Here is a 26,927-nt window from a genome sequence, read left to right on the forward strand (position 1 = left end):
TTTATCCTTTAGGAAGTTAGGGCTGATAAGAACATGGATGTCATAAATTACCCCTTCCTAAAGAAAATGCAAAATTTTGTGACTTTAAACCAAGTCCTTCCTATCACAGATGGCACTCTTTGCAAGGTCAGCGATTCTTCATCAACCAGAGGAGAAAACAACAGTTAAAGCTATGAGAGGGCCTATTAGATCAGAGAAAAAAACTTTACCATCCCCCTCTGTGAGCAGGAAGAGAATCACATGCTGGAAATGCAGATTATCGCTCACTTACAGCTTATGAGGATCAATGAAAAGTCAGAACAGACAAAAGCTGAGCAGAGGATAAAAGAGCTACCTCAAAAACACTACTTGAAAACATCTGTAGATGTCTGTAGATATTTTCTGGCTCAAATCTGGGAATGTACGAAAAGTACATATTGACTCTTCATCAGTTAGGTTTACTTTGCTCTAGGTAGAAGGCAATTATTCTAGCCCTTCTTTGAAGAACCATCACGAATATAAATGTTCTGCAAACATCTGAGATCCCAGTGTTAGCAAGGATGACAACATGGGAAACCAAGCCCTAGGTGACAAGCCGCGAATGCCACGGCATGGCAACGGGGCTGCGCAGTTCCTAAGCACACAGCACAGTGAGTAGTCTTTCCAGAGGAAAAAATGTAGTTTCTGGCTGGCCAGGGGAATACAAGGTACAGATCTAGTATGAAAAAGAAGAGTTAAATACACACCCTTTTAGAGTCATTAGTATCCAGGCAAAAATTGCAGAGGTTCCACCTCACTTGCATAACCGAGCAGATGCCTGGGAAAAGCCAGAATTCGAGCTACCCAAACAGTACTGAACTGGTGAAAGGAATAAGACAGAAAAAGAACTAAAGAGCATGCAAAACTAGTGATTTGAATCAAATTGTTTCAATGATAGTACCCAGTTGAGTTTCATTTCAGTGTCTACTATACTTATTAAAATTAAATAAAAAGCACCTTAAAATTACCTCTATATATAATCGATACACATCATTATAGTATTTATGTAAAATGCAATATGCACACGATTTAAGCTTCAAAGAAACTAGGACCTTTTTCTTTATAATCTTCATAATCATCAGAGCTATGATTCTCAACATCTTGGAGGACGGTTAGTAGTAACTTGGCACATTTCAATGATTGACTCTCAGAATTTGGGGACAAGTAGTAAGTACTGAGGAGTTACCTCTTTGGGGGGCGGGAGGTACCCTTAAAAGTATTATTGCTAAGAGACTATTTCCAAAAACCTAATACTACTGATAGATGATGGTGTCCAAGTGACTTCTTTCAAGGATGGTCCAGAAAACATTGGGTATAACACTTGTTGGCCAAAGGCCTTGATGATACGCAGGAGTAACCTGGGAGTTGAAAGAGATCAAATGAGGGGAAGACAGTCCTGTTCTGATCAGGTGTGTGTGTGTGTGTGTGTGTGTGTGTGTGTGTGTGTGTGTGTACACATGTGTGCAAGATAAACTTCTATAAATGGACAGTCCCAGGAAGAAAAAATGGATAGAACAGTTTTCTCTACATCTGGAATTGCTCCAAGGAGTCTTTTAAATATAGTATTGGAAAGAGAAATAACAAAAAAGCATTTAGAAATAGAAATGCCACATGTGTATCTCACACTCCACCAGCCAAGAGTCTCTAGGATAGTGGACAGTATTCAGGAGTATAGAGCTGGTTTGCAAGATCTGCAGACAGGTGCCTCTTATGACTTAACAAGGAATGTTCACTGGCAAATCTTTGGTCTACGCTCTACACTAATGCTAGGGAAGAGCACACATTCGTTCTACAAAGACCCATGAGCAACACCTCAATCTATTCTCCCCTCGTGTGCAAGTAACATCCCTGGACACAAACAGGAGCCAAGTGTGTGAGGACGGAAACCAGGCCTGCTGGAATTCTCACTGGCTTATCCGACTTTCTTCCCCTGCAGGTTTGGAAACAGATGCTGCATTTCATCTGCTACCAAGGATCATGTCTAGAGGCTACTGCTGGGGCCTAAAAGTTGAGCAAGGTTCATACTGTTACAGTCACATATAGCCACAATTCAACTCCCTTTATTAGAAGTATAATACTCACTTCATATCACAAATGTATAAAAATATGGCAGATAGTGTCATAACGATACTTTCTTTAAATGAATATATTTATAAAACAGACAGATATTTACCATATATATATATTTATATATAGAATAAAATACTCCTGATGCAATATATAAATGTTACTGTTTAGTTTTTATAGAAACTACTGTAGCTGTCCCACTGCTTCACAATGTTTCAAACAGCTCAAAATAACTTTACATTATAACATAAAAGGTATGATTATAACAGTACAATATTAATTATAAATAAATGTTACAAATCCTATCAAATATGGAAGTTTAGAAAACAATTTAAGACATACAGTTCATCTGCTAACCCTTCAAAGGGATACTCTTAGATTACATAAACCCCACATTTAGTCTAGGCAGAAAAAAATATGTGGTAAGGGCATTGGTCAACACGACTTTTCTATCCCTTGCAGTGCCAGGACACATCCCGGCGTTCCCAAGTTCAAGAGAGATTGCACTAAAGCTGGAATGTAAGGGGGAGAAACTGGCAAGAATTTCTTCTTCTTCAATGGCACACTCTATCCATTCTCACACAAGACCTGTGGGGAGTGGCGATCCCTAAGGAACTCCTGTGGCTCTAACATCCCTGACTAGCATTTGTGGCCGTGAGGAACCTGGCGGCCCCACACATACAATATTGCACACACCTTCATAAAGCTGAAAATACTGGCTTACCACCCTGGCCTCAGCCCATTCCCCAACCCATCCCACCCCTCTCAATTGGCTTGCCCACCCACCCATCCCCCTCCCTCACCAGCAAAATTACAAGGCTGTCTCTTTTAAATCGTTCAGATTTGGCATTCGTGAGCGATTGGTTCTGTTATAGGGGTGCCCATTTGGCCCACTCTTGGCACCCAGCTGTTCAGAGTAGGAAGGCCCCTCTGTGGCACTCCTGGTCACAGAGGACACATGCCAACCAGGATCCATCTGACCTGGCAGCTGGAGGGCTGGCCTGCCCTTTGGTGTGGGCTCCTGCCGGATGTTGCTGCTTCCACCAGAGGCCTGGCTCAGAGGGTGAATCCGAATTTCTGAGAAGTTGTTTTTGGCTTGTTGAGCTGTTAAGGGTTGGAAGCGGGGATCTGAGGAAGCCGGGTGGTTTGAGGCTGAAGAGAGATGTAACAGCTTGCGCAGTGATTTTAATGGCTGGCTCTGAAAGAAAGGATAAGAACACAAGTAGGATTTAAGTTAGAGTAGATCATAAAACTGGGAGGAAATGGCCCTCAGATCTGAGATGACTGGATGTGGGGGGGTGCTAGCATGTGGGAGGAGGTGCTAGTCCAGCCCTATCTGTTCTTGGGTTTTCTTCAAACAAGACTATAGTTATTGTTCTCCAATGTCAAAGCCCAGAAATCTAGAGAAGACATTTAGACCTGGTATGGTGGCTGACCGGAGGCCAAGGCTCCTTCTACCTGGCTGCATCCTATCTTTCCAGGGTGTCTCATGCTTCAACCAGCAAGAAGAAGGAAAAAAAAAACAAAAGAAGGGATACTCCTCTTCACTTTGAGAAGACTTCCCAAAGGCTTCACAGAATGCTTTCATTTATATTTCGCCAACTAGAACTTAGACACGCAGTCATATCTAGGTATAAGAGAAGCTAGAAAAACATAATGTTTTAGTCAGGGAGCAAGGTACTCCACTAACAATTATATAGTCCTTTCTGTTATCATCTCCCTGATTTTCCCTCTCTCTTGATATTGCAAAATTCAAATGTTCCCTTGCTGCACTTTCACTTTTTCGTTTTTTTTTTTTTTTTTGTGAAGGGGGGTAAAGTTTGGACATTAAACATGCAACCACAGAGAAACACATAAAACCCCTACAGAATCCAAAAAACAATTCATTCACAGGCTTCAGTTCCTAACTTGGGCTCACAGCAGCTCTGCCTGCATGTCTGTCCACTGTGTCGCTGCTGGCCAAAGGCCCAACAGGGTGCTGATTGCAAAGGGAGACTAGCTTTAAGGCAGAAGGCAAGGTTTTAGAAGTGGTCTGCCCCTCGCTGGTCAACTACTCTCGGGTAACGCCTGAGTCTTAGGCTACTCAATAGTGAAAGGTGACTAACTCTCCTCTTCCTCTGCCTCCGTCTCTGAAGAGGGATAGAAAGCACTTGGAAGTTCACAGCCAATCACTACTGCTGGAGTCTGTGGGCTACAACCCAAGTCTTGGGGGCACATCTGAGGCCAGTCCTCAGAGTACCCTTATTCTTGAGTGTCATGGTATAAGAGATACACATCTAAGGATTCAGCAAAGTTTGAATAAAATGTTGAATATCTTGGCTGGGCACGGTGGTTCAGCCTGTAATCCCAGCACTTTGGGAGGCAGAGGTGAGAGGATTGCCTGAGCCCGGGGTTTTGAGACCAGCCTGGGCAACTTAGTGAGACCTCATCTCTGTAATAAATCACAAAAACTAGACGGGCGTGGCGGCATGCATCTGTAGTTCCAGCTACTTGGAAGGCTGAGGTGGAAGGATCGCCTAAGCCCAGCAGGTCATGGCAGGCTGCGGTGGCTGTGAGCATGCCACTGCACTCCAGCCTGGGCGACAAGAGTGAGACTCCAACTCAAAAAGTATTGAAGATCTCAAGGAAACATTACAAAATTTGAAGGAAAAGGAACAAGAGCATTGAAACCCAAGGTAAACAGCTTCAGAATTGACTCAGGTAGATATTGCTTTTAGGAAAGTATTCTCTACTGCCACTCCAAAATCTTTCCAAGAAAGCTCTGTGGTCAGTACAGGAGGTAGCATTATACACTGTACACTGTATGTGCTCAAAAGTGGTTTCTTTGTTTTTTTTATTAAATTGGCATAATAACACGAGATTCCTGGTGATTTTTACAGCCCTGATTACAATAATCTGAATTCAGCTAGAGATATATATAAAGTTACTCAAAAAGTGTTTCTTGGAAAAAGAAAATGTTTCACAAAGTTCTAAAGCCCTGCACAAGTGTTCTTTTTGTTTCTTTCAATTGGGAATAGAGAATCAGGCCCTTACTCATAGACTTGTGTCCTTAGTTTGGATACATATCCAATAGACTTAGATACCTGGTTCTCTATGTCCCCTCCACCACACCCCCAGCCTATATTATGGTAGAAGCAGAAGATATAAATGGTTGATTGGTCATATATAATGGAAATTTGGAGACCTCCTACAAGTAGCTCTAAGTTAAAGACAGTGAACAGAAAACCTATAAAAAATAGCCAGCGATCTGCACTCTCCCCCTGCCCTACCCAGTCACAGAATTCTGTGGTCACTTATAGGCACAAGTAATCCTACAGCCTCAAAATTCATATTGCCAGAATTTATAGCACAGAGGAATAACGGATTTATCAAATACTGAATATGAGGAAAAAATAAGGTAGATTATGTTACCATGCTCATTATGGGCTACTTGTTTACAGAAGATAAACCTCAGTTACCTGAAAAATTTACTGATTCAGTTTCTGCTTATTCCTCCATTAGAGCACATAAACATGACTACACAATACTATTTAATATGTAGTTCTTAATGCAACTGTTTGCCTATTTCCTGTCAAAAACAGTATGGGTTTCAGAAGTTGAAATATTGTTCCAAGAAAGCTTATAATACTTATCTTTTAAGACCCAAGTTGTAAGCTGCTACATTTAACAAAACCTTAACCTTTCACCATCTTTGTTTATCCTGTCTGACATTTTATGACATGCCTTACCTTTTACTATAAATTAGGGTTCTTTACAAATCTTCTGTCTCTCCTGACCTGTAGAATATTTGTGGGCTGGGACTATATCTTCTTCATCCTCCCAGCTACATGAAGGCTAATGAAAGCTTGCTTTTATCCCAGTAGGACATGTATCACTGAAGCAAGATTAATCCTGACTCCCAAGATGTATCTGATATTAGTGAGGGTCTATTTTAGGGAGGCTCTTAGCCTTGCTGTAAAATTGGGAGGGGAAGTTTCCTCTACCTTGCTCTCTCCTCAGGACAGTCACTAGAAAGTCAAAGAGTCTAGGAGTGGTGAAGGCTCCACTCACTTGGGTCTGCAGATCTGAGATCTTCTCAGGACGCCACTCCTTTGGTCTGCTGCTCGGAGTGCTAGAAGAATGAATGGCTTTCTGCAATGTCAGAAGATCAGGGCCATCAGAATTGGGCACCTAGAACAAAATATGGACAAAGATTCAATAAGCACACCAATAAGCCTAATTAAGATATGCAACTACACTCGAGGAGAATCAACCCAAAAAGCAAATCAAACCAAACCAAAACTCAACCCCCCCAAAAAAACAATAAAAAGAAACCAAATCTCTCCGAATGCTCACAATGCAAGTGATGCTAGTTAAATTCTTCTGCCCTCTTAATAATTTTCCCTACATTAGGAAAAATTGGCAGATGTCATGCAGCTCTGTTAAAACCTCAACCCTTTAAGCATTCCCATGCTGTTAGTTTTAGTCGCTGTAAGAGAGAGCAGTTAAATCGGGGTGTACCAGGAATTGCTGTCGTATCCTCATTTCATATTGCAGTTAGGTTATGAACCAGTTCAATAAAACAAAATTTTTTCCCACTGGGAAAATGATCCAAACACTGTATTTGATGGTGTCAAAGAGGTCTAGTAGGTTTTCAAGGATAGCAAAGTGGGATAGTATGGTTTGGAATTATATTGCCAAACCATTGCCCAGTAAATCTTGGTCTAGCATTACACACTAGGAAAATGCTGGAAATCTGTGCCACAAATTCCATATGAATGCAACTGGTCTGTTCTCTGGGTTTAGTGAATGCAGGGGGAATAATGTCAAATGCCCAGCAAAAGTTCTGGCCTTAAACTAAGTGACCAGCAAGAGCTAGAGCCAAGCAAGGAAAGAGCAAGTCACCAACTGAGGCTGTGTGTGTTTTTTTTTTCCCCATGAAGCCTACTAGCTCATTCAATTTGGTCAATTCAACTTGGCTTCCAAAAAACAAACTGCCAACAAAGTGTTAACAAACTCTGTGAGCCAAATGCAAAGATGCTTGTTAACTGTAAATGCTAACAGAATTATTTACAGGAAATATGGGATTTTATGAATGCTGTCTGTCAATAACTGTCTAATCGGACAATACAATTTTAATAGACTTTATGCTTTAACCTCCTTAACTAATTCAGAAAATCTAACTGGCAAACAATTACTATCCCAGTGAATTTATGGAACTGGCTCAGGTACTTAACTAGCATAAAGAGAATATGACCCCATGAAAATAAGACATGCTGTTGTCATCAGTAAAACAAGTTTACTGGAGCAGTTTTCAGGGCTACCATACATAAAATTGGGTACCATGGGTGGAGTGACTACAGGAAGCTTTTTCAAAGAAGAACTATGCTTTAAATGATTCTTTGAATTAAAAAGAGGAAAGAGGGATTTCTTGATGCTTGGATTCTCCCCGTTGGTGGAATCTGTCTGCAATATAAGATACAAATAAACTAATTGCAAAAAAAAAAAAAAAAAGAAGACGGTGCTTTTATTGAAACTACCAGTCCTGGAAGTCTTCAAATGGCTAAATATTAACAGTCACTGAAAAAAATCTCTGTGCTGTTCATCTACAGAGGATCTGTGTCATTTCTCACCTGGATATGAAGATGTCAATAATGCAAATTCAAGACAAACACAAACTTCTAAGTATATACCATGTGATCATGATCAATACCTTTGTCTAGAGACCTGCAGACATCTACTCACATTAGGCTTATAAAACAGTAAGAAGTTATTATCAGAAATATTATTATTATAAAGAATTGTGTTTAAAGAGCTATTGTTGAACTTCAAACTTCCTAATTGCTAAAGAGGATTTTAGCAACTAAAAAAAATCTACCATGTAATTTGCTTATTAGGAAAAAGAAAAAAGATACTGGAAATGCTTTTAAATTGTCAACTCTTGAACCAGAAAAATATCACTAGGAAGAGGAATATCACTGTGGTGGAATACTAATGTTGAGTAAGAAGCCTTGTTCTACGCCATTAGAAATATTACCCAATGGAAAATATCTGGTGCAATTCAGAATACTGGCTTTCAAAGGGAAGACACAGAAATTTCAATCTTTAAATTGAAGCATCACCACAAGTTGATATACTATCTAGGATACAATTTACCAAGTTGGCAAAGTCACCATATGCTCTTAGGGCTTATGTAACTCTGGATATGTAACTGAAGCCAGATTTCTCAAGGCAGCTTCCAGATTTGCTTGAGTCAAAGCAGGCACTTTGACAATACAGAATTATTTTTTGGCATCACTTTTCCCTGTTTTGGATATCTCAATCGTCAGGGAACAAGAACATATATGAAGGCGCTCAGATCATCTTTTAGGGGTGTGTGTATGAAGACATTTGAGCAAAACATCCCCTAGATGCTCCTATTCCAATGACGGGAACCCTAGGGAAGAGTTTTACCCGCATTGCTAAAAACCCAGAAGAAAGCTCCTAGAGGGTCTCCATAGAGGTGGGCCTGGGGTATAGGATAAGCCTGCGCTTGGTGTTTAGGAGAACCCAGTTCTGGTTTTTCCAGGTGACTGTGTAACTTTGGGCAGGTCACAACTTGCTTGGGCTCAGTTCCTATATTAGTGAAATTTAAAAATTAAACTAGATTTAGAATCCACCTTGGCTTAAAAATGTCACGCTTTGGCCGGGCTCGGTGGCTCAGCCTGTAATTCCATCACTTTGGGAGGCAGAGATGAGTGCATTGCCGAGCCCACGTGTTTGAACCAGCCTGGGCAACTTGGCGAGACCTCGTCGCTACAATAAAAAAATTAGCCAGGCATGGTAGTGCGCACTTGTAGTTCTGGCTACTTGGAAGGCTGAGGGCGGAAGAATCGCCAGGGTCTAGCAGGTCGACACTGGGGTGGCCATGAGTGTGCCACTGTACTCCAGCCTAGGCGACAGAGTGAGACTCTAACTCAAAAAAAAAAGTCACGCTTCACTATGTGCACTGAGCATCAGCTTTTAATTTTTTTGAAATCTTATGCAAAAGGCTACAATGCCTTAATTCTTTCAAAGCTTGTTTTATTTAAGTTTCTTTCTGCTGAGTACTAGACAGTGAAAAGTAATTAAGTTTAAATATGTTTAAACGCTTATTCAAAGAAGGCAGAGTTAACCCAATGCCAGGCTTAGGAGCCTGATGTCTGGCAGGTGTACTGAGTGCTCTTTGGAAATCATAAAGCCCTTAATATTTTTTTCTTTTAATTAAAAATTGCAGAGGTACAAACAACTTTTGGTATTAAAGGCTTAAGGCATTATGGCCTATACAGAGATATTTTGCAGTTACTTTATATCTCAAAAAGGAAATTTATTAAAACCAAATAAAATGTTTAAGTGGAGAAGATGTTAGAGAATAGCAGTTTGCCTATTTACCATAATCCTATCCTATTTAAATATTTGAAATTTAAACTAAATACTGAATAACAAAGTCAGTCACTCAACATGTATATACTCTACTCATGCCACAGTTGAATGTTGGTCTAAGGCAGATAGACATCAAAATCTAAATCTATATAACAAAATATCTTCAATTCCTTCATTCTCCCTAACCGCTTAATTACCCCACAATGGTTATAAACCTGTGTTTAAGAACAAAAGTCACAAAATAAAAATAACAATGGTCAGGAGGAAGTAGCTGAAGTTTAATGTTTATGATAGATAAATACGTTCTATGGATGATAATTAAAGCTTTATTTTATTAACACTTTAAAATATTCTAAACATCTCTAATTTAAATCAGGTCTATTTGTTCATCCAGTCTATGTCACAATTGTAGTAATAATATTTAGACAGAGTGGCATTTTGATTTGACATTCCTCTTTAAGTGAGCTTCAGTAAGAGATACAGGCAGCTTTTTTTTTTTTTTAATGAACATTTCAGGAATATTGTGAAGCAATTAGAATGAAGATAATGATAATAAAACTTGTGTAGTAACATACATATTGTGTGTGTGTGCATGTGTGTGTGTGTGTGTGTGTGTGTGTGTGTGTGTGTGTGTGTGTAGATAGAGATAGATAAGCTATGAAAAGTCAGAAGAGGGCAACCACTTCAGGTCCCCTCCCACTGTGGAAACTTTTCTGTCCTCTCAAGAAATTCTATTTTCTAAAAAAAAAAAAAAAGAAAGAAAGAAAAAAAGAAAAAAAGGAAAGAAAAACCAGAATAAGCTGGGTGTGGTGGCTCATACTTGTAATCCCAGCACTTTGGGAGGCCGAAGCAAGAGGATTGCTTGAGCCCAGGAGTTTGAGATCAGCCTAGGCAATACAGTCAGATCTCGTCTCCACATACACACCTACACAAGAATTAGCCAGGTGTGGTGGTGCACACCTATAGTTCCAGCTACTCAGGAGGCTGAGGCCTGAGCCCAGGAGGTTGAGGGTGGTGAGCTATGATTATGCCACTACACTCCAGCTTGGGCAACAGAATGAGATTCCAACAACAACAAAAAGCCAGAATATAAATTTATACTAGAAGAAGTATTAGTACTTAAAATAAACTTAAGAAAACACACACACACACAAACATACACACATACACACAAATACATACACACATCCCCTTCGTTTCATAAATATATGCATAGGCTAAAATACTAGGGAGAAATATACCAAAATCCTAGGTAGGGTGGTAAGATTAAAAATGATCTTTTTATTTTTCTATAATGAGCTCATATTTATTTTATAATTAAATGCATGTACTTAACAAACAAGCGAGTGAAAGACTGATCTAGCAAGGTAACCTAGAGAGGTTTTGTTAATATTTCTAGAACATCTGTGAGATAAAAATCCTCACTTTGGGTTATTATATCCTTTGTTATCATCATCTATCTAATCTACTTTCCATTGAGTCATAATCTTAGAATTTTCATAATGGAAAGGGCCTCAGAAATACTGCATCTAATCTATTCATTTTACAGATAAAAATCAGTGAAGTCCATCTGAACAGGCCATTTTGATTATCAAATAAATGAGAGTAAATCACATACAAAGTAAAATTAGAAACAAAATCATTTAAAATGGCTAACTAAATCTTGTCTTGTCTTGAAGGTATCATAAAGCAAAAGGCAAAAGGTGTCATTTGCGTGAAGAATTGCTGCTGTTGCTGTCCTGGAGGCCTGGTTTCCCCATGCCTTCTCACATCACTAACTGGCAGAATCCTTGCTTGGGTGGTTCAGTGAAGTGACACAAGGTCCCGTAGAGCCAGCCCTATGTTCAGACAGAGAGCTCCCAGGAGATAAGGCGCATTCCGTCCCACATTGTGATCAAAAGGCAAACATGTTTTCTTTCTAAAGTAAGCCCTGAAACCCCAGATATAATCTTTGTGACTAAACAGCCCAGAAACGCACCTGTCAACACGGGAATTCTAAAACCAGCCATGGGAGAATAAGAAATGATGGTTATTTATGAATTTCAAGATTTAAATGTAAACTAAAACCACTTTCTAAGTTTTCACATATCTTTAAACCCCCAGAGAGAAACAAAATCCTGCATCTTCAAAGTTTTTACACGAATATAAATCCACGCAGATAAGAAGTATATTGAGAAAGGCTTAAAGTGTTCTTTCTCATCCAAATTAAATTTCTTCTATTTCTGGAGAGTCTGTTGAATCTAGAAAAGGCTCAGTGAGAGAAAAGGATAGTTGTATAGAATTTTAGAAAGAGACATAATAAATACAAAGCACATACATGTCAAGTCTCAATAAGAAAATAATTAACGTTGATAGTCATGTACAAAGTGAAAAGTATCCATAGAATAATGCAGAAATATATGTCATGTCATTATATAGAAAAGTCGGCCATCTACTTACTGTTTGAGATTTCTTCTTTTTCTTTTTCATTGACCTGAAAAAACCTTGTTTCTCCTTCTCCTTGAGTTGCTCAGAATGACTAATATTTTCAGGACTTTTCCTAAATGAGAAGACAGTTTTATCATATTGATCTTTCAATCATTCTCCTGCCATTGTGTGACAAATATAATGAAGACTGAAAATGCATGACACCAGGTTCAAATAGCCACAAAGAATCAAGTACGTGGGTAAAGATCCTCTAAAAAAGCACAGGAGGAACTGAATCTAATCAACCATAGTTAATGATTATTCTTTGACACAGGCTCACTCAAAATAGCAACTTGATATGTAACTGTGCTGCAAGACCATTTTCATGCTGTTGAAACCTCAGAATTCAAGATTCCAAAAAGTACATGGCTTAAAGGATGCTTTTTCTGTAACCCTCCAAGAGAAAGAGCAGAAACATGTGCAATACTTTCATTTTTCTATTTACATTTTTAAAACCAGCTCAACAAATTTATTATTAGTTGCTACGATGCTGAACATAAAATCAATGCTGCTACAGAAACATTATAAATAAAAGTAAAAATTGCCTGAAACTGGAAAAATCCTATTAAACCTTTTATCTATTTATTAAAACTAAATAAAAAAAGAGTTGAGGAAAAAATTTAAATAAGATGAATGCTTTAATACAAAGCACTCATGAAGAAAAATGCTTCTAACTGAAAATACTGACATTAAGCTTAATACCACTGATACCACCAGATATTTTAATAAAAACAGAAGATATTAAAAGACAGGAAACAGGACATCTTGGCCTCAACAAGTTGGCTATTTGTATGTTAAAAGAGGACTTATATTGCCTAATTTGACTTACAACCCTCAAAAAGCAATTCAATTGGTATTATTAAAAAATAACAGTCCATGGACCCTATTTTAAATTTGAATATCTCTATGAATGTGAAAAGTCATTTTCTAAAATGACTGGATTTCTTCATATTAGCTATTCCCTAATCAAGAGTGGTAGAAACATTAAAAGTGACAGTTTATTCATATTTATAGTTTTAGAATACTCAACAGTGATAAAGTTACTTGCATACCTAAGAAAATACGAGCAAAGCAGCATCCTCTCTTTATCTGATCAAATATGTGTGAAGACAGAAAACATCTATATAAACTATTACAGATACACATGACAGAAAATACCATGAAGCTATTAAAAATAAAACACATCTTCAAAAAACATTTACCAATAGGAAGGAATATTCAAACTACAACATTAAGTGAAGCAGCAGGATTCAAAATCTTCTACATGGCACGAGTCCGAAAGTAAAAAGCAAAGTATATATGTCTGTATATACATGCAATTTATAAAAGACAGGGAAAAAAATCTTAATAGCTATCATATCTGGGTAGTAATTTTCAACAACAAATATGTATTATAGACAAAAAAAATAGGTTTTACAAACCCACAAAATTTATTTTAAAAACTAAAAACTGAAGATCAAAGACAGCAGGGGAAAAGAGTCAGGGAGGGGAGAGAGAGAAAAAAAAAGCAGGAAGTAAAACCAAGACAGCTTGAAGGAGCAATGATCATTTCTTCTTAACTGCTTAGCTTAAAACTTAATGGGAATACAATGGAAGTAAAAACATGTACTGAAGGTCCAAGTTTCCTGCAACTCATTAGGACTTGCAATTTTAAACATCACTGAGAGAGTTTCAAGTTCTGAAGTAATAAAAGTTTTGCAATGCAACACAACCAATAAAACAACTAGTGTTGGAACTCAGAATGATACATTTGCAATTGTGAAAGCTAGAAAACTTCAGATGTGATAGGGTGAGAATGGAATGGTGAAAACTTAACAGATTCTTTAAATGCAGTGTTGTACTGTTGGGAGAAACATTCTCATGTCAATGACAGACTGGGCTTAGGCCTCTGGGAATTGGTCAGTTTGTTATGACAAGTACTTTTGGGATTAAGGAGTGGAAACACTCTTGTATGGGGCCTAAAGACAAACAGCCCTAAACTCAACTCCAGGTCACAGCATGCAGTCACTTGAGGAAACCTGGAATCACAAAAGCAAGACTCCAGATCAAAAGGAACCTCAGAGAATATCTAGTCAAACCGGCAATACTATTTTTAATTTTCTGTAATTTTTAATGTTCTGTAACTTCTAGAATTATATGTTTATGATACAGCTTATGCCCTTCCACCTTGGTGTCTGCAAATAGCCTAGAAGTGCAACAGAATATTCAGATTAACAGGTAGAAGTTTTCACCAATCAGAATGAAAGCTTGAGGAAATACCAAAGATGAGATGAGTTGAGAGTAAAGTACTTTCTGCCAATCCAGCAAATTTTTAAGCGGAACATGTTGATCATGACTGTAATCTCAGAACATACATGGGCATTACTATAAGAATGTTAATGCTGGCACAAGAGGAAATGAAGCCTTGAGACACCAGTCCTAGGAGGAAGTGAGATCCTGCATGGGAAGAGGAAAGTATACTCAGGATGAAATGGAGAATAATATGAAAGTGAGAGGCTGGGAAGGAGAAGGTAATGAATGGAGGAGGAGCAGGAAAACAGCTTAGTGTCTGCACTTTGTATGTTGCAGTGTTGGGTCCCCAAGACATAGCGAAGATGGGCCAAAAACCCTCTGCAGGGGCTCAAGAGGCACTGTACAAACTAGAACCCAGGTGGGGATGGAGGAAAGAGGACATTTTCAAGCTGAGGCTGAGTTGAGGTGGTCAGGCTTAGATCAAGGCAGGGAAATATCCCCGAAGCCAAAAGAAAAAAGGAAATATATTACCCTTGATCCAAAAGATGAAAGCTAGGAGTAAACCATGTGTTTGCATCACTGAAGAAAAAGGGAAGGAAGTTAGAGAAAAGAAAAAAGAGAGGGAGACAGAAAAAAACAAAGCAAAGGAGAAGCTATCCAGAAACATACATATACAGATAATTAACAGAAACACAGAAGGGAGAAAAGTCTCAGAGAGAGAGAGAGAGAGAAACTGGAGGGAACAAAGGCACTTGAAAAGCAGTGTGTTGTACAAAGGAATGAAGAATGAGCCTTGCATGTTGAAAAATGGCACTGAGCCAAATCGGTAAGAGTACACGAAGCAGGGCATTTCTCTCATCTGTGAGTTATGGCCCCTGTGACTTCAACTGGAACAGACAGCAGCTCTGTGTTGAGTGGGGTAAAGAAGAATAGCATAGGAGAAGGGTATGTGGGGGTTCACATCAATCTCAGAAACAGAAGCTTTAAGAAGGAGCAGCATCCATTCAGCTGGCACATTATCCAGGGCAGCAGTTCTGATCAAAATAGTACAGGAGAGGGGGATGGGACAAAGGACGAACAGGCGCCTTCCTGCAGTCACAGGACTCTAACATTTATCTCACACAGCAGCCATTTGCATAAGGGGTCAAGGCAAGAGAGAATTCCAAAGACTCACCTAAATAAAGAAAGGACTGAAAAAGAACAAGAAAACTCTGAAATAAAATAAAATGGAAAAAAACACAATAAAACCAAAGCCTAATTCTCAAAAATGATGCATATATAGATAAGTCCCTGATAAGAAAGTACAAAAAAGAGGGAGATACACCCAACATATTGTACTAGGTGTGAGAATGAGAAAGTTGATATGATTTATAGAGGATAACAAAATAATTATATTCAGCTATTGGTCAATTACTTGAAATCAGAATAAATGATTGCTTAAAAGCAAAAAAAAAAAAGAAAGGAATTAAAACCAACTCAAAGTCAACCAACCTTTACTGAGTACTTTGTATGTGCCAGGCCCTGTGTTAGGTGTTAAAGATACAGAGAAAAGTCTGACCTCATTCAAGCTGCTCACAGACTCATTGAGGGGGTGGGGGACAGGACAGATATTTGACAGCTAGGGCATAAGGAGGCAACAGGGCCAGACTTATGGGGCTTTAGTATAATCCCTCTGGGAGCAGCATGGAAGTGAGCTGAAGAGGTGAGGGGCATTACGCTGTGACACTTTCCCTGCCACTTCCCCCTCCCTGGCAGCGTGACTCTTGTGTGAGAAAAGAAAGACAGTAATTGTGCGAGTTATAATGACAAGCACTAATGGGTACCAATATATTCACAACTTTATAAGAAAAAAAAAGACTGGGATTATGCAAGTGAGTTACAGCAATTCTTTGCTTATCTTAACTAGTGGGATTTCTAAGTAATTTGGTTTACAAATAGTGTCAATTTTTAACCCAATTTTGACAGCAGTCTTTCTAAATATATTTATACACCTCATCTTTTTAAGCAACGTAGAAGCTGCCTATGTATAAACATACATTCTACACAGCTATCTATGATATACATGATTTTCCCACTGGGGGCCCAAGGAAAGGCAGAAATGCCCACTTCTCTCTACAGCTATTGCTCAGGATCATTCTCCTTCTACACACTGTATTGTTACATGGGACTATTTCTTGTCCTGACAACCTCAATGCCACCTGCTAGAACTAGCTGGGTATAAAAGAAGAATAAACAGGCTCTGAATGAGGGTGGGGGTGGAGGTGTTATCCTATTAGTAAAGATGATGAATCCAACTGCATTCACTCTGTTTTTCTTGTTCTGAGATATTTTGGCTTATCTCCCAGTTCTTAAGTGGGTTCTAGATAGCTGAGATGGCCAGAATAACAGCACTGGATATTATAATATCTATTTATTACTGTAAATATGACATAGTGGCTTAATTTTTCCATTGAGAGAAATGTGTACACTGTATACATATTCTCTTCTCAAAGGAAATTTGAAGTGCTACTATCAATGAGAAACACAGTGCCCTTAAGTTAGTGATAATTTAAGAACACAATTCACCATTACCATAAGGCTCTTTCATGTTTTTGCAATGTGCACTTCTCTCACCTATGAAGAACATGATGAACCAATTAGAGATGTTGTTCAAGAAAAAAGATCAAGACAAGTTTAACTAACAACTTAGAATAAGCTAGATGTGACACAAGAAGGAGACATGTCATAGCAGTGTTATTATAAGGGGGGTAAGTAGGAGCAAAAGAATAGAGCCAATTCATCACTGGCAATTAATTCCTGAACTCCCTCAAGTCTTGAACAGCAATACTAGAGTAAGGACGAACTGATGAAGACTCAGCTAAAGTTCACCATCCCTCTGAACATGTGGCTCTGATTCTTTTTTAACAAAACTATTTTCAGGTTTCTATATATATATCTATGTCTAAACAAGTTCTACTCGAACTAATTATCAAAAGATAGAAACAACACATTACTAATACTGTCTAGCCCACGTTTAGATTAATTTTGGTCTGCCTGCCTACCTCATTTTCACAGCACTAATGTTATCTGGAATTGATACTCTTTGAACTGATGCTCATTATGCAATGACCAAGAGAAAACCAACTCCTTCTGTACTTCTGTATTCTCACAATTTAGACACTATTCTCATGAGTTTGTTAAAGTCACACCTGAAAATGGTCAACACTGGTAACTAAAAGAAGTTGTACCTGTGCTCTTTGGTTAATGCATAGTAGACCTTTCTTACATACAAGGGAGCATAAAACAGTCACATACAGCAAGACGGCACTGAAGTTTGTCAGCAAAGTTAAGTGGAGGGAAAACAACTGACAAGTCATATTCAAGTTAGATGACATTAATAATAATAACTGCAGCCACTAACATTAATGAGCCCTTATGGAGCCAGGCATTGTTCTAGGTGTTTTTTATGTATTATCTCAATTATCACATGAGCCCTAGGAGGAGGTTCTATTATTCTTGGCCCTATTTTACACACGAGGAAACACAGGGACAAAGTCACAGGCCTAGAAGTTGTCATCAGTCAAGATATCCTATTTCCAAAGTCTAAACTCTTAGTCACTAATGTAAAGACTGTCTAATTTTATAAATAAGGCAATGGATATAAAGTGTGCTTATATAGGAAAAGTATATTTACAGCTTTTAAAAAGTCATTTTAACTATTGTTTTAAAAATAATTAAGTAAATTTCACTATAAGGCATAACACTGAAACCTTGACATAACCCTGCCAACAGGGTTCAAATTATAAAGCCACATAGAGTCAGGAGTACTGACATAAAGCCCTTCTGTTACTTCTGGCAACAAACACCAGAGTTAGACTTTTGGATGAACTGGTCTTATTTTAAATTTGGTGCATTACAGCGATGTCTCATTTTATTCTCTTGGTGGAGAACTTAATAAGGTTCTATGAAGTACATATATACATTCTTTACATTTAGATTCTGGACAGTCTTTTGGGCAATTGAGAATAAAAAGTCTACATTATTGTCATTTTTAAAAAGTTTTTACTCCCCAGACAGATTTGCTAACAGAACTTGATAACACTGTAATTTTCTCCCTAAATTTTTATTAGGTATGACATAAAAAGATAAAAAAAAAAGTTGCCACATCATCTTATCCTCACACTACAATTATGCTTTTATGGCATCATAAAGGGCTGCTCCCTTTTTTCTGTCTTTTTACCCCGAGTGAAAGCCAGGTATTATAGAGGTGAAAACCACAAACTTTGGAGTCAGAGTGCATTTAGGTCTGAATCCTGGCTCCCTCATCCATGTTACTGACTGTCCAGCACAAAAAGCAAGTTCCTTGACTTTTCTAAACTTCAGTTTCCTATCTGTAGAATGGCAATAGCCCCTACTTCAAAGGGCAATTGTGAGAACTGACTGAGACAATGCACATGAGTGCAAAGCAAAGTGTGCATGGTTCAGTGTCAACAAAAGAAGGAGGCTGCACAAGTCACCATTCATGTCAGAACAAAATAGAAGATGTATCAGTTATTTAATGATCCAAAAGACTTTTTTCTATTACATAATATTTGATATAAATACTGAACCTGAAAAAAATTATCAATAATAACAAATCAAATTTTCCTTATTCAATACTTTTTCTTGAGAAAGACCTAGCAGGAGAAAGAATGTAACAAAGTTCATCCAGACTTTCTTTGAACTCTCAAATTTACAATTAGAAAAAAGAAGAGTAAAAACAAACCAAAATACTCACCACGGATCGAATGCTGGTTGTCTTTTTGAATGGTTAGTTCCAGAACTGCTCTCTGATGGTAGGGAAGAAACCCTAGTTGACACATTATTTTCATGGAAAGAGTTGTCTGGACGTGGAGATGGTACTGAATAAAGAAAAAGCAAGTCACTGATACACTCTTTTGGTCAAAGCCTTTTCTCTTTCTAACACAAATAAAACTAATAAACAGGCAAGTAAATATCCTCATCTATCTGCCCTTCACATAATTTTTTCTGTTCTTCTCCCTACAGCTTAGGACACTAACCTACAAGGGTTAGTTAACACCAGGCAATACATATTCAAGTCAGAAACCTGATCACCTGAAGAATATTGTAGGGTATTTTCAAGTATGAATCTCATAGCCTCTGCCACGGTTTTGACATTCTTTGAAGTCAAGGCTTTCTTATCATAGACCAACTATGTAAAACCTATTCTTAGCATGAGTGCTGGGATCTACAAACTACAGTTTAAGCCTTGACATTTGAGAGGCAGCATCACTCTTATTTTTAAACTAAATGACAAAGAATTTTGGTTATTTCTACAATACTATTATATTCTCTATTTTTTTCAAGAATGAGCAGAAAGATAAAATATAACGTATATGAGTAAATACTTTTCTAATTTTGGGAGGTGGTGGTTACTAAGTTTTCTGTCAATTTCTAAGCTTGGTCATAATCAAAATATATTGCAAATTAATCACAAAAGGAACACACAGACTGTATATAAAGATAAATGACACCACTTCACTTGACTCTTGACCACTAGAAGTGAAAACAGAAAGCTTTCTGGAAACATCTGTCATTTCAATGATACCACTAAAGCTCCCTTTGACTTATGACAGATGTCTCTAGCTGTTTTCTCTAGTTAAATATTTTTCTTCTATTTCTGAACTTTTTAAAATTAAAATGTTCTGTGAGTCAAAGCCTGAATTGAATTATGAGGTAGACAAATAAGGTGCTTCTCTGACATTAACCAATTTAATTTATTGGCAATAAAAATGAAACTGTTTCCAGATGTAAAAACTAATTTAAATCTCCATTAGCATTTTACATTCATGTATATTCTCCACACATCTATAGAAATATGGTGCATTTTGGAGGTATATGTATGTACATTGATAGAAGAAAAGGCTTTTGTTCATGCACACTATAATATTTCTGTTTTAATGACCTTTAATCTGAATTAAAAGTTTATTCTCATAAGATTCTACAGTAATCATGGTATCAGGAAAAAAACTGCATTAAAAGACACATTCAATGCCTTATGCTTTTTCCATAGGTGGAACTGGAAGGGAATAGGGTAGCCTAATCATTCAATATATATTTAGTCCTAAATAACACTTCTATGCATTTATTTAGCTGAGGTTCCTAACTAAAATGACCAAGCCATTCTCCATGCCTCCTCCCACCAGATTTCTGCCCCTTTCCAGCTGTCCTCCTAAAACAACAGAAATAGTGGGAAGTCAGGTAGCATGGGCGTTGGAGGCCGTAGAAGGCTTTGTGAGGCTGAGTCTCCCGAGCCCAGGTCCTTGCTGCTCATTTCCTCACCAGGATGCCAGGGTTTCACAAGGGTTCTACAGTCTATTACTGCATAGATACTAAAAGGGGTTGCTTTTCTCTATTAATGTCTCCTAAGTTCATACAACCCCCAAAGCATCTGTTTTAGGTGTCTGTTAAATACCAAAGTATACTTTTAAGGATGCACAAATACACTTGAAACTTTCCTTTAATCCAATCAACAAATATCTATGAAATTGCCAGGCAGTGTGCTAGTCAATGAAAATAAAAAGAAGAAAAGATGGGGGGAACACCTCATCAACAAGGGTACCTACATAATGACCATTTGTATACCTGACCTTGTATTGTATCCTACATTTTTAAAATTAAAAAAAAAGAAAAGATGACAAGAACTCAGTATCTATGAGGGACTTGCAAACTTGTGAGACAGAACTGCAGACAAAGAATCAGTGCAATGTGGTCAGTGTTATAAAAGAGTCATAGACAAGGTACCACAGGCAGAAAAGAGAAAGAAACGCTTCATTTCAGCTGGTGTGGGCAGGGAAGACATTTGTACACTGGAGAGGACCTTAAAGAAAGGGACAGAAACAAGCTGTCCTGACAGGGGGAGGAGTGCATTTCAGGCCGGAGGAGGGCACAGCTTGTGTAAGCCACAGCACCAGAGAGACTTGAGGGAAGGGAATGACTGAAGAGAATGGCAAGGGCCAAATCACAGAAAGTCTGGAATGCCATCCTAGGGAATTCAGATTTTGTCTTGAGGGCCATTGGGAAGCCACCAAAGGACTCTCAACAGATAAGAGACAGGGAGTTGGGGAGGGGGCAACGGAATGCCTTGCTCTATCCATTTTCCCTGTAGTACTTGCTATGTATACTGCTCTATATAATTATGATGTTTATTGTCAGTCTCCTCCTGAGAACATGAGCTCCATACAAGGGTAGAAATCTTTGGCTGTCTTGTTCACTGACATGTTCTAAGTTAGAAAAGTGCCAGACACACAGGTAACATTAATAAATATTTTATGGTTAGATCGAATGAATGAATAGTATGGTCAGAACACAGCTTCAGAAGGATCATACCAGTGCCTGTTTTGATGGGTCCTTGGAGATAGACAAACCAGCTAAAAAGATATTCAAAGAGCCTAAGTCAGAAGCCAGAAGGGCCTGAAATTAGACAGTAGGACCAGAAGCAGGGAGAACTACTGGCAGGAGACCGTGTAGGCGAGAATGCTGCTAGCCTGAAGTCAGTGAAAGCAGTGAGCACCTAGTGGAGGGCATGGTCTTGGGCTAGAGATGAAGGAGGAAGGAAGAGACCATGGTGAATGCCAGGGGCGGGCTTACCTCTATAAAAGCTACCAACTCTCCTTGGAACAGGATCATTGTATAGATGTCTATTTTCTTTGGGGGCTGTGCCATCATCAGAGTGTGGGTCATGATACACTCCACCCTGAGGCAGGAAACAAGTTTATTAAAGTGAAACCATAGACTGATGACAATGTCACCTACGAACTTAGAATAGTGCCTAATCGATCTATAACTTACTTAATGATCTTTTAAAAAGAAACTCAGGATTATGCCATGATGAAAACTACTTACTTTTTAAGCCAGTTCAACTTATTTGTGGAGGATCGGGTATAAATAAATTTTAAAAGCTAGGCTGTAATAATGCTGAAGAAACAATCTTTACAGACACATTTTATCATGATATGTAGGAACTTGGAAGAATTTAGACCTCAGACTTTTGACGAGTGTGGAATGAAGAGGTGCCTTCTCGGGAGGACTCTTTGACAGATGATCTTGCCACAGTCATCTCTGGAGGGAGCTGTTCTCCAGGCTGGAAGTCAAATTGAAAAAGGATTTATAAGAGCATCCCTGTTACTAGGGTTGAAAATCATCATAGTCTTTTATTTGGTATAAATAGGACCTTACCCAGCTAAAATAAAAAATGTTAGTTGGCTAAACAAATTGTCCCATAAAAGATGAATGTCCCATCTGATAAATGTAAAATTTTACACAGATGGAAAGTAAAATTTTCATTAAAGTTAAGGCAAGCAGGGAATAAATTAGTCTGAAAATAGTTCAATTAATTATTAAAACAAAAAAATTACTTTTCTAAGATCTAGAGAGTCATGGTTCTGAGTAGCACTCTGATTAGGGATTCTATTAGTTAATGCAATATTTCTCCAGCAGACTTTAGGCTGAGTACTCCAAAAAGAACAGTGCAGATCCAAAATTATATTTCATGAAGGACTTATATGGCTGACTTAGATGAAAAATAGATGATTTTTTTAATGTATCAAGGAATAGAATAAGTCCTCTTAATAATTTTTACCTTAAAATCCCCTAACTACTACAGTTTATGTGCTTAAATTCCTGTCTTCATCTTCTCTAAGATAACAGCACTTAGGTTTCTCATATTTTCTTAAGTATAATCATGAAAGTACTCATCTCCAGAGATGCTACTACCACATCTCTCTCTCAAGGACGTGAGTCACAAGCTAAGAGCAGCATTCAGTTCATAATGGTGTTCACTGAGGGGAAAAAATGTAGCTTTTTCTACCATTAGGAAAAAAGATTGAGGAACAAAATTACCAAGTCATCAGGAGAAGTTAGCTGCATTGTGTGTTTGTATATTATGCACAGAAAAGAGTATTACCTCAAATATATGTGATATATATATACCATTTTATTTAAAGTTTAGTAAGATTCTTTCTCCTCCTCACTCTCCAAATGTACTCTGAGAATTCTGGGCAGGAATTCACCCAATGCAGCCTTTGGACAAATCTCATTTGCCCCTTTCCACCTATATTGTTTACAAAAGGCCTCTAGAAAAGTATTTCAAGAAAACAAATTATTAACTTCTAACCTAAACTTAGTAAGAATCCCCCTGCTTTTGAAGGTAGTCACAGTGTTTTGCATGAGAGTGATTCCCAAGATTCATTCACAGTTTTAATTACTACTTTTCAAGACTTCTGCCACCTTTGTGCCTTTAAACTTGTACTTTCTTGAAACTTGGCACTGTACCTCCTGAACTGGACTTCAAATTCAGTAATAGTCAGATCTATGCTAAGCCCACCGTAGTTGTTTATAATTAGCTTGTGACCACTATGTTCACAAAGATCCTTTTTCTGGAATTTTCAGGGCAGTCGTGAAAGTGCTCATCTCCAGAGATGCTACCACTATATCTCTCTCTCAAGGATGTGAGTCACAAGCTAAGAGCAGTACTCAGTCCATAATGGTGTTCACTGAGCGGAAAAATGTAGCATTTTCTACATTTTGTTCTTTTTCTAAGTTAGACAGCTTTTTGTTTTTCTTCTCTGTTTTACACTATGTGTAAAGCTAGCAAACCTTGTGTAGTTTTGACCTTGATCTCCTGTCTATGGGCAGCTGCTATCTCCTGCCTATGGGCAGCTCTATAAAGCCTCTAGAGGTTCTCTTCTCTTTAGAGTGACTCCTTAAGGGCTCCTCTGACCATTCCTATGACTACACTTACGACCTTTGAAAATGAGCATCTCCTGCCCTCTCCTCTCACCTGGGTGCTAGACTGTCTTTTCAGCCTCTCAGAGTATACCTCTGATTAGAGGTCCAACATAACTACAAAACTAACATGTCAGCAAAACATGGTGGAAAGAGACTGGTCTCAGAACCTGGAGATGGCCTCATAATCCCAGCTCCACCCTAAACCAGCTGGGTAAACTTGGGGAGTCTCACCCAACTTCTCTGAGCCTCAGGCTGCTCATCTAGGAAATGAAGAAGTTGAATTAGGTGACTTGAAAAATCCTTTCTTTCATTCCAAAAAAGAGCTCCCAGAAAAGAAACCTTGCAATCCTCCCTTTTCCTGTATTTAACCCTTTAATGTACAAGTCTTGTTATATCTACTTCTGAGGAGTAGAAGATCCACTCTTGGTTTTCCCACACACTGATTTAATCTGGAACATACTCTCCTCACCTCACCCATGGATTATTGCAAAAGTCACTTCAAGTCTTGCATTTTTCACTCCAGCAAAATGGAACATGGTGCAAGTCCAGAAACATACCATGCTATTTCATGACTACCGTCTTCCTTCTTACAATGTTCTTTTCTTCCCTCTCTTCAAGCCTCTTTCCTGACATCATCACTTTCTTCCCAGCCCTCCTTCTGTTCTGATGCCACCTCCTCTGGGAGCCTCCCACAACCCCCCCACCCCACCTGGACTGTGAGGCACCTCTTTCCCTTCAGCACACAAGCATGCCTTAACACTGGCAGCCGGAATGCAATCTCATAGTATCAGAATGACCTATCTGTTGGCAAGTGTCTCTTGCCAGCCTGTATACTCTGGAGTACTGGCATCCTATTATTCTCATCCTTCTAACCAGAGTCTCTCCTGGTGCTTAGCTCAGGACACACCTGAACACATTTTTAATCTTCAGCCATTATCTATACATCTTAGCCCAGAGCAAGACTTTCAGTTGTCCTAAAGCCACTTCTAACTGCTCCTGCTTACAATGACTTCTCCTCATTCTCAACTCCTTTTTACATCCAGTGCTATATTAATTCAGGTCTTAATTATTTCATTGTTATCATGTATCATTTAATCTTCCCTGAGAACAGATAAATTTTTCAAGGGCAAGAACTCTCTCAGACTCTTTTGAGAGTCTAGATATTGAACACCAGCAAAGATAAGGGGTCTAATATCTAAATAACAGCCTCCACCATCACAGAAACAGCAGCAATAACTAAAATTTGTAAGATACTTATTTTGTACTAGCTACTGGGCACAGGGCTTTATACAGGAAATCATGAAAATACTATTTTAAAAACATGTTCGATATAAGAATGCTAATTCTTTTAAGCAAGTTAGTGTCAGTTCCAGATTCTGATGATCAATAAGATGGAGAAAGCATTATGCTAAAAATACTGCCTTAAGAATATAAAATAACCCAAAAGATTGAAAATTAACATTTATCCTGGCCTGAAGTTAAATTATCTATAGTTTTGGATACATAAAAATTCAGTTAAGATATTGAGTAAGATATTAGTGGAAGGTTTTGATTTAAGCAAATGTGGCTTGGAGAGATTAGAGAAAATACCCATGAATTCACACTAAATTTTGAGAAAATGAAAAACTAACCTATATTATATTGCTGATAAATTCTATAGTAAATCTAAACAGGATTCTCTCAGCAAAAATATGCCAGAAAGGAATATTTAAGAAAGGAAATAGATTATTAAAAACAAATGTTTGAGTCCTCTTGAGTACTCAACAGTTTATCTAGATGTTTTAAATATTAGGCCAAATATACTTCCCTAAATACATCCTATCAAGAAAAGCATGACCACCTGCAGTAGGGAAAGTTGCAGAATGACCCTATTCACATCCCCATATTACCTTCCCCTGATGAGCCACCAGATCTGGTTAAGGTGCTTAACTGTACCTGGGGTGACAAGAGTTGTAGGCTGTTGGCTCTGGCTGCCATCCCTTGCCCTATGTTCAAGCTTCCATCCAAGCCTTTGGCTCTCACTTTGTCCCGGGTCACATACATAGAATGCCTATGAGGACGTTGCTGAGAAGAGAAGGGGCTGGTGTAGCCCAGACCATAAGAAAAGGATTCATGAGGTGCAGATAATGAATGGGAATGGCTGCTGTCCATGTGCTCGGGCAGCTTCAACTCCTCCATCGTTTTAGAATGTCTGGTTGTGGTTCGGCGTGAGTCCAGCGTGCCCTCATTCCGGTTATTTCTACCTGAAGGGCTGAGCAAAGTTCTTGAGTCGCTGTGCCTGGTGGGAGTAGGGCTGGTGGGAGAGTTCAAGTCCAAGCAGCTGGATGGGAAATACCTACTGGTATTGGACTCTGTGATTTGGACCCTGGCTTCGGAAAGGTTGCTCACAGACTTGGAGTCACTCAGTGCCCCATGGCTTTTGGCCTTGGTCCTGTAGGAGGGACTCCTAGAGGACTGGGGAATGGTGTCAATATAGCTATGCCGACTCTGTTTTTCATTAGGCTGTAATGTCCCAGCTTTGCTCTGAGAGCTTTCCATAAATGAGTGGCGGTTCTGCTGAGATCTGCTGCTTGACTTGAGGTACTTTGTGCCCGGGCCTTCCGAAGGCTTTGGGTCAATATTAAAATCAAACTCTGTTTTTGACTTGGCTTCTTTTGGGCTGAGAAGGTGTGGTATGTTATTATTGGTGAGATCTTTGCTGGTAGGCCCAGGCTGGGTGCTTGCTTGGTAGGTTTTGGTATGCATTGGACTAAGAGTAGCTCCAGCAAGGTTTCCATTTAGAAAGCTTTCATTGGCAGGGAGACCTTCGTCAGCCCGGGGTAGGCCTATACTCAGGTTCTGGATGTCCTTGCTATTAGATCTGTGATGAGACTGCAAAGCAGAACTTTTGCTGGCTTGGTTTCTATGTTAAAACAAAAGAAGTGTATCAGTTTCCCTCAAAAGCAGACATGCAAAAAGTATCATGTTAAAAGAAAAAAGAACATACTTAAAACACC

At 38.6% G+C, this 26,927-nt stretch overlaps 1 protein-coding gene across 1 annotated transcript in view; it reads right to left on the bottom strand.

Annotated features, from left to right (window-relative positions):
- Positions 1 to 2,896: 2,896 nt before the first annotated feature.
- Positions 2,897 to 26,927, bottom strand: part of CDKL5 (cyclin dependent kinase like 5) — a 113,535-nt gene continuing 89,504 nt past the window's right edge. The window contains exons 11-17 of the mRNA XM_008065469.1: positions 25,867 to 26,833; positions 22,184 to 22,285; positions 21,793 to 21,898; positions 18,920 to 19,043; positions 11,905 to 12,004; positions 6,136 to 6,255; positions 2,897 to 3,283 (exon numbers count right to left, since the gene is read on the bottom strand). Coding sequence (XP_008063660.1) covers positions 2,897 to 3,283; positions 6,136 to 6,255; positions 11,905 to 12,004; positions 18,920 to 19,043; positions 21,793 to 21,898; positions 22,184 to 22,285; positions 25,867 to 26,833 — 1,906 coding nt within the window. The remainder of the gene's footprint in view (positions 3,284 to 6,135; positions 6,256 to 11,904; positions 12,005 to 18,919; positions 19,044 to 21,792; positions 21,899 to 22,183; positions 22,286 to 25,866; positions 26,834 to 26,927) is intronic.

Source organism: Carlito syrichta, unplaced genomic scaffold (genome assembly GCF_000164805.1).
Source record: "Carlito syrichta isolate Samal-C Ts95f unplaced genomic scaffold, Tarsius_syrichta-2.0.1 Scaffold308488, whole genome shotgun sequence".
In the NCBI taxonomy this organism is placed as follows: Eukaryota; Metazoa; Chordata; class Mammalia; order Primates; family Tarsiidae; genus Carlito; species Carlito syrichta.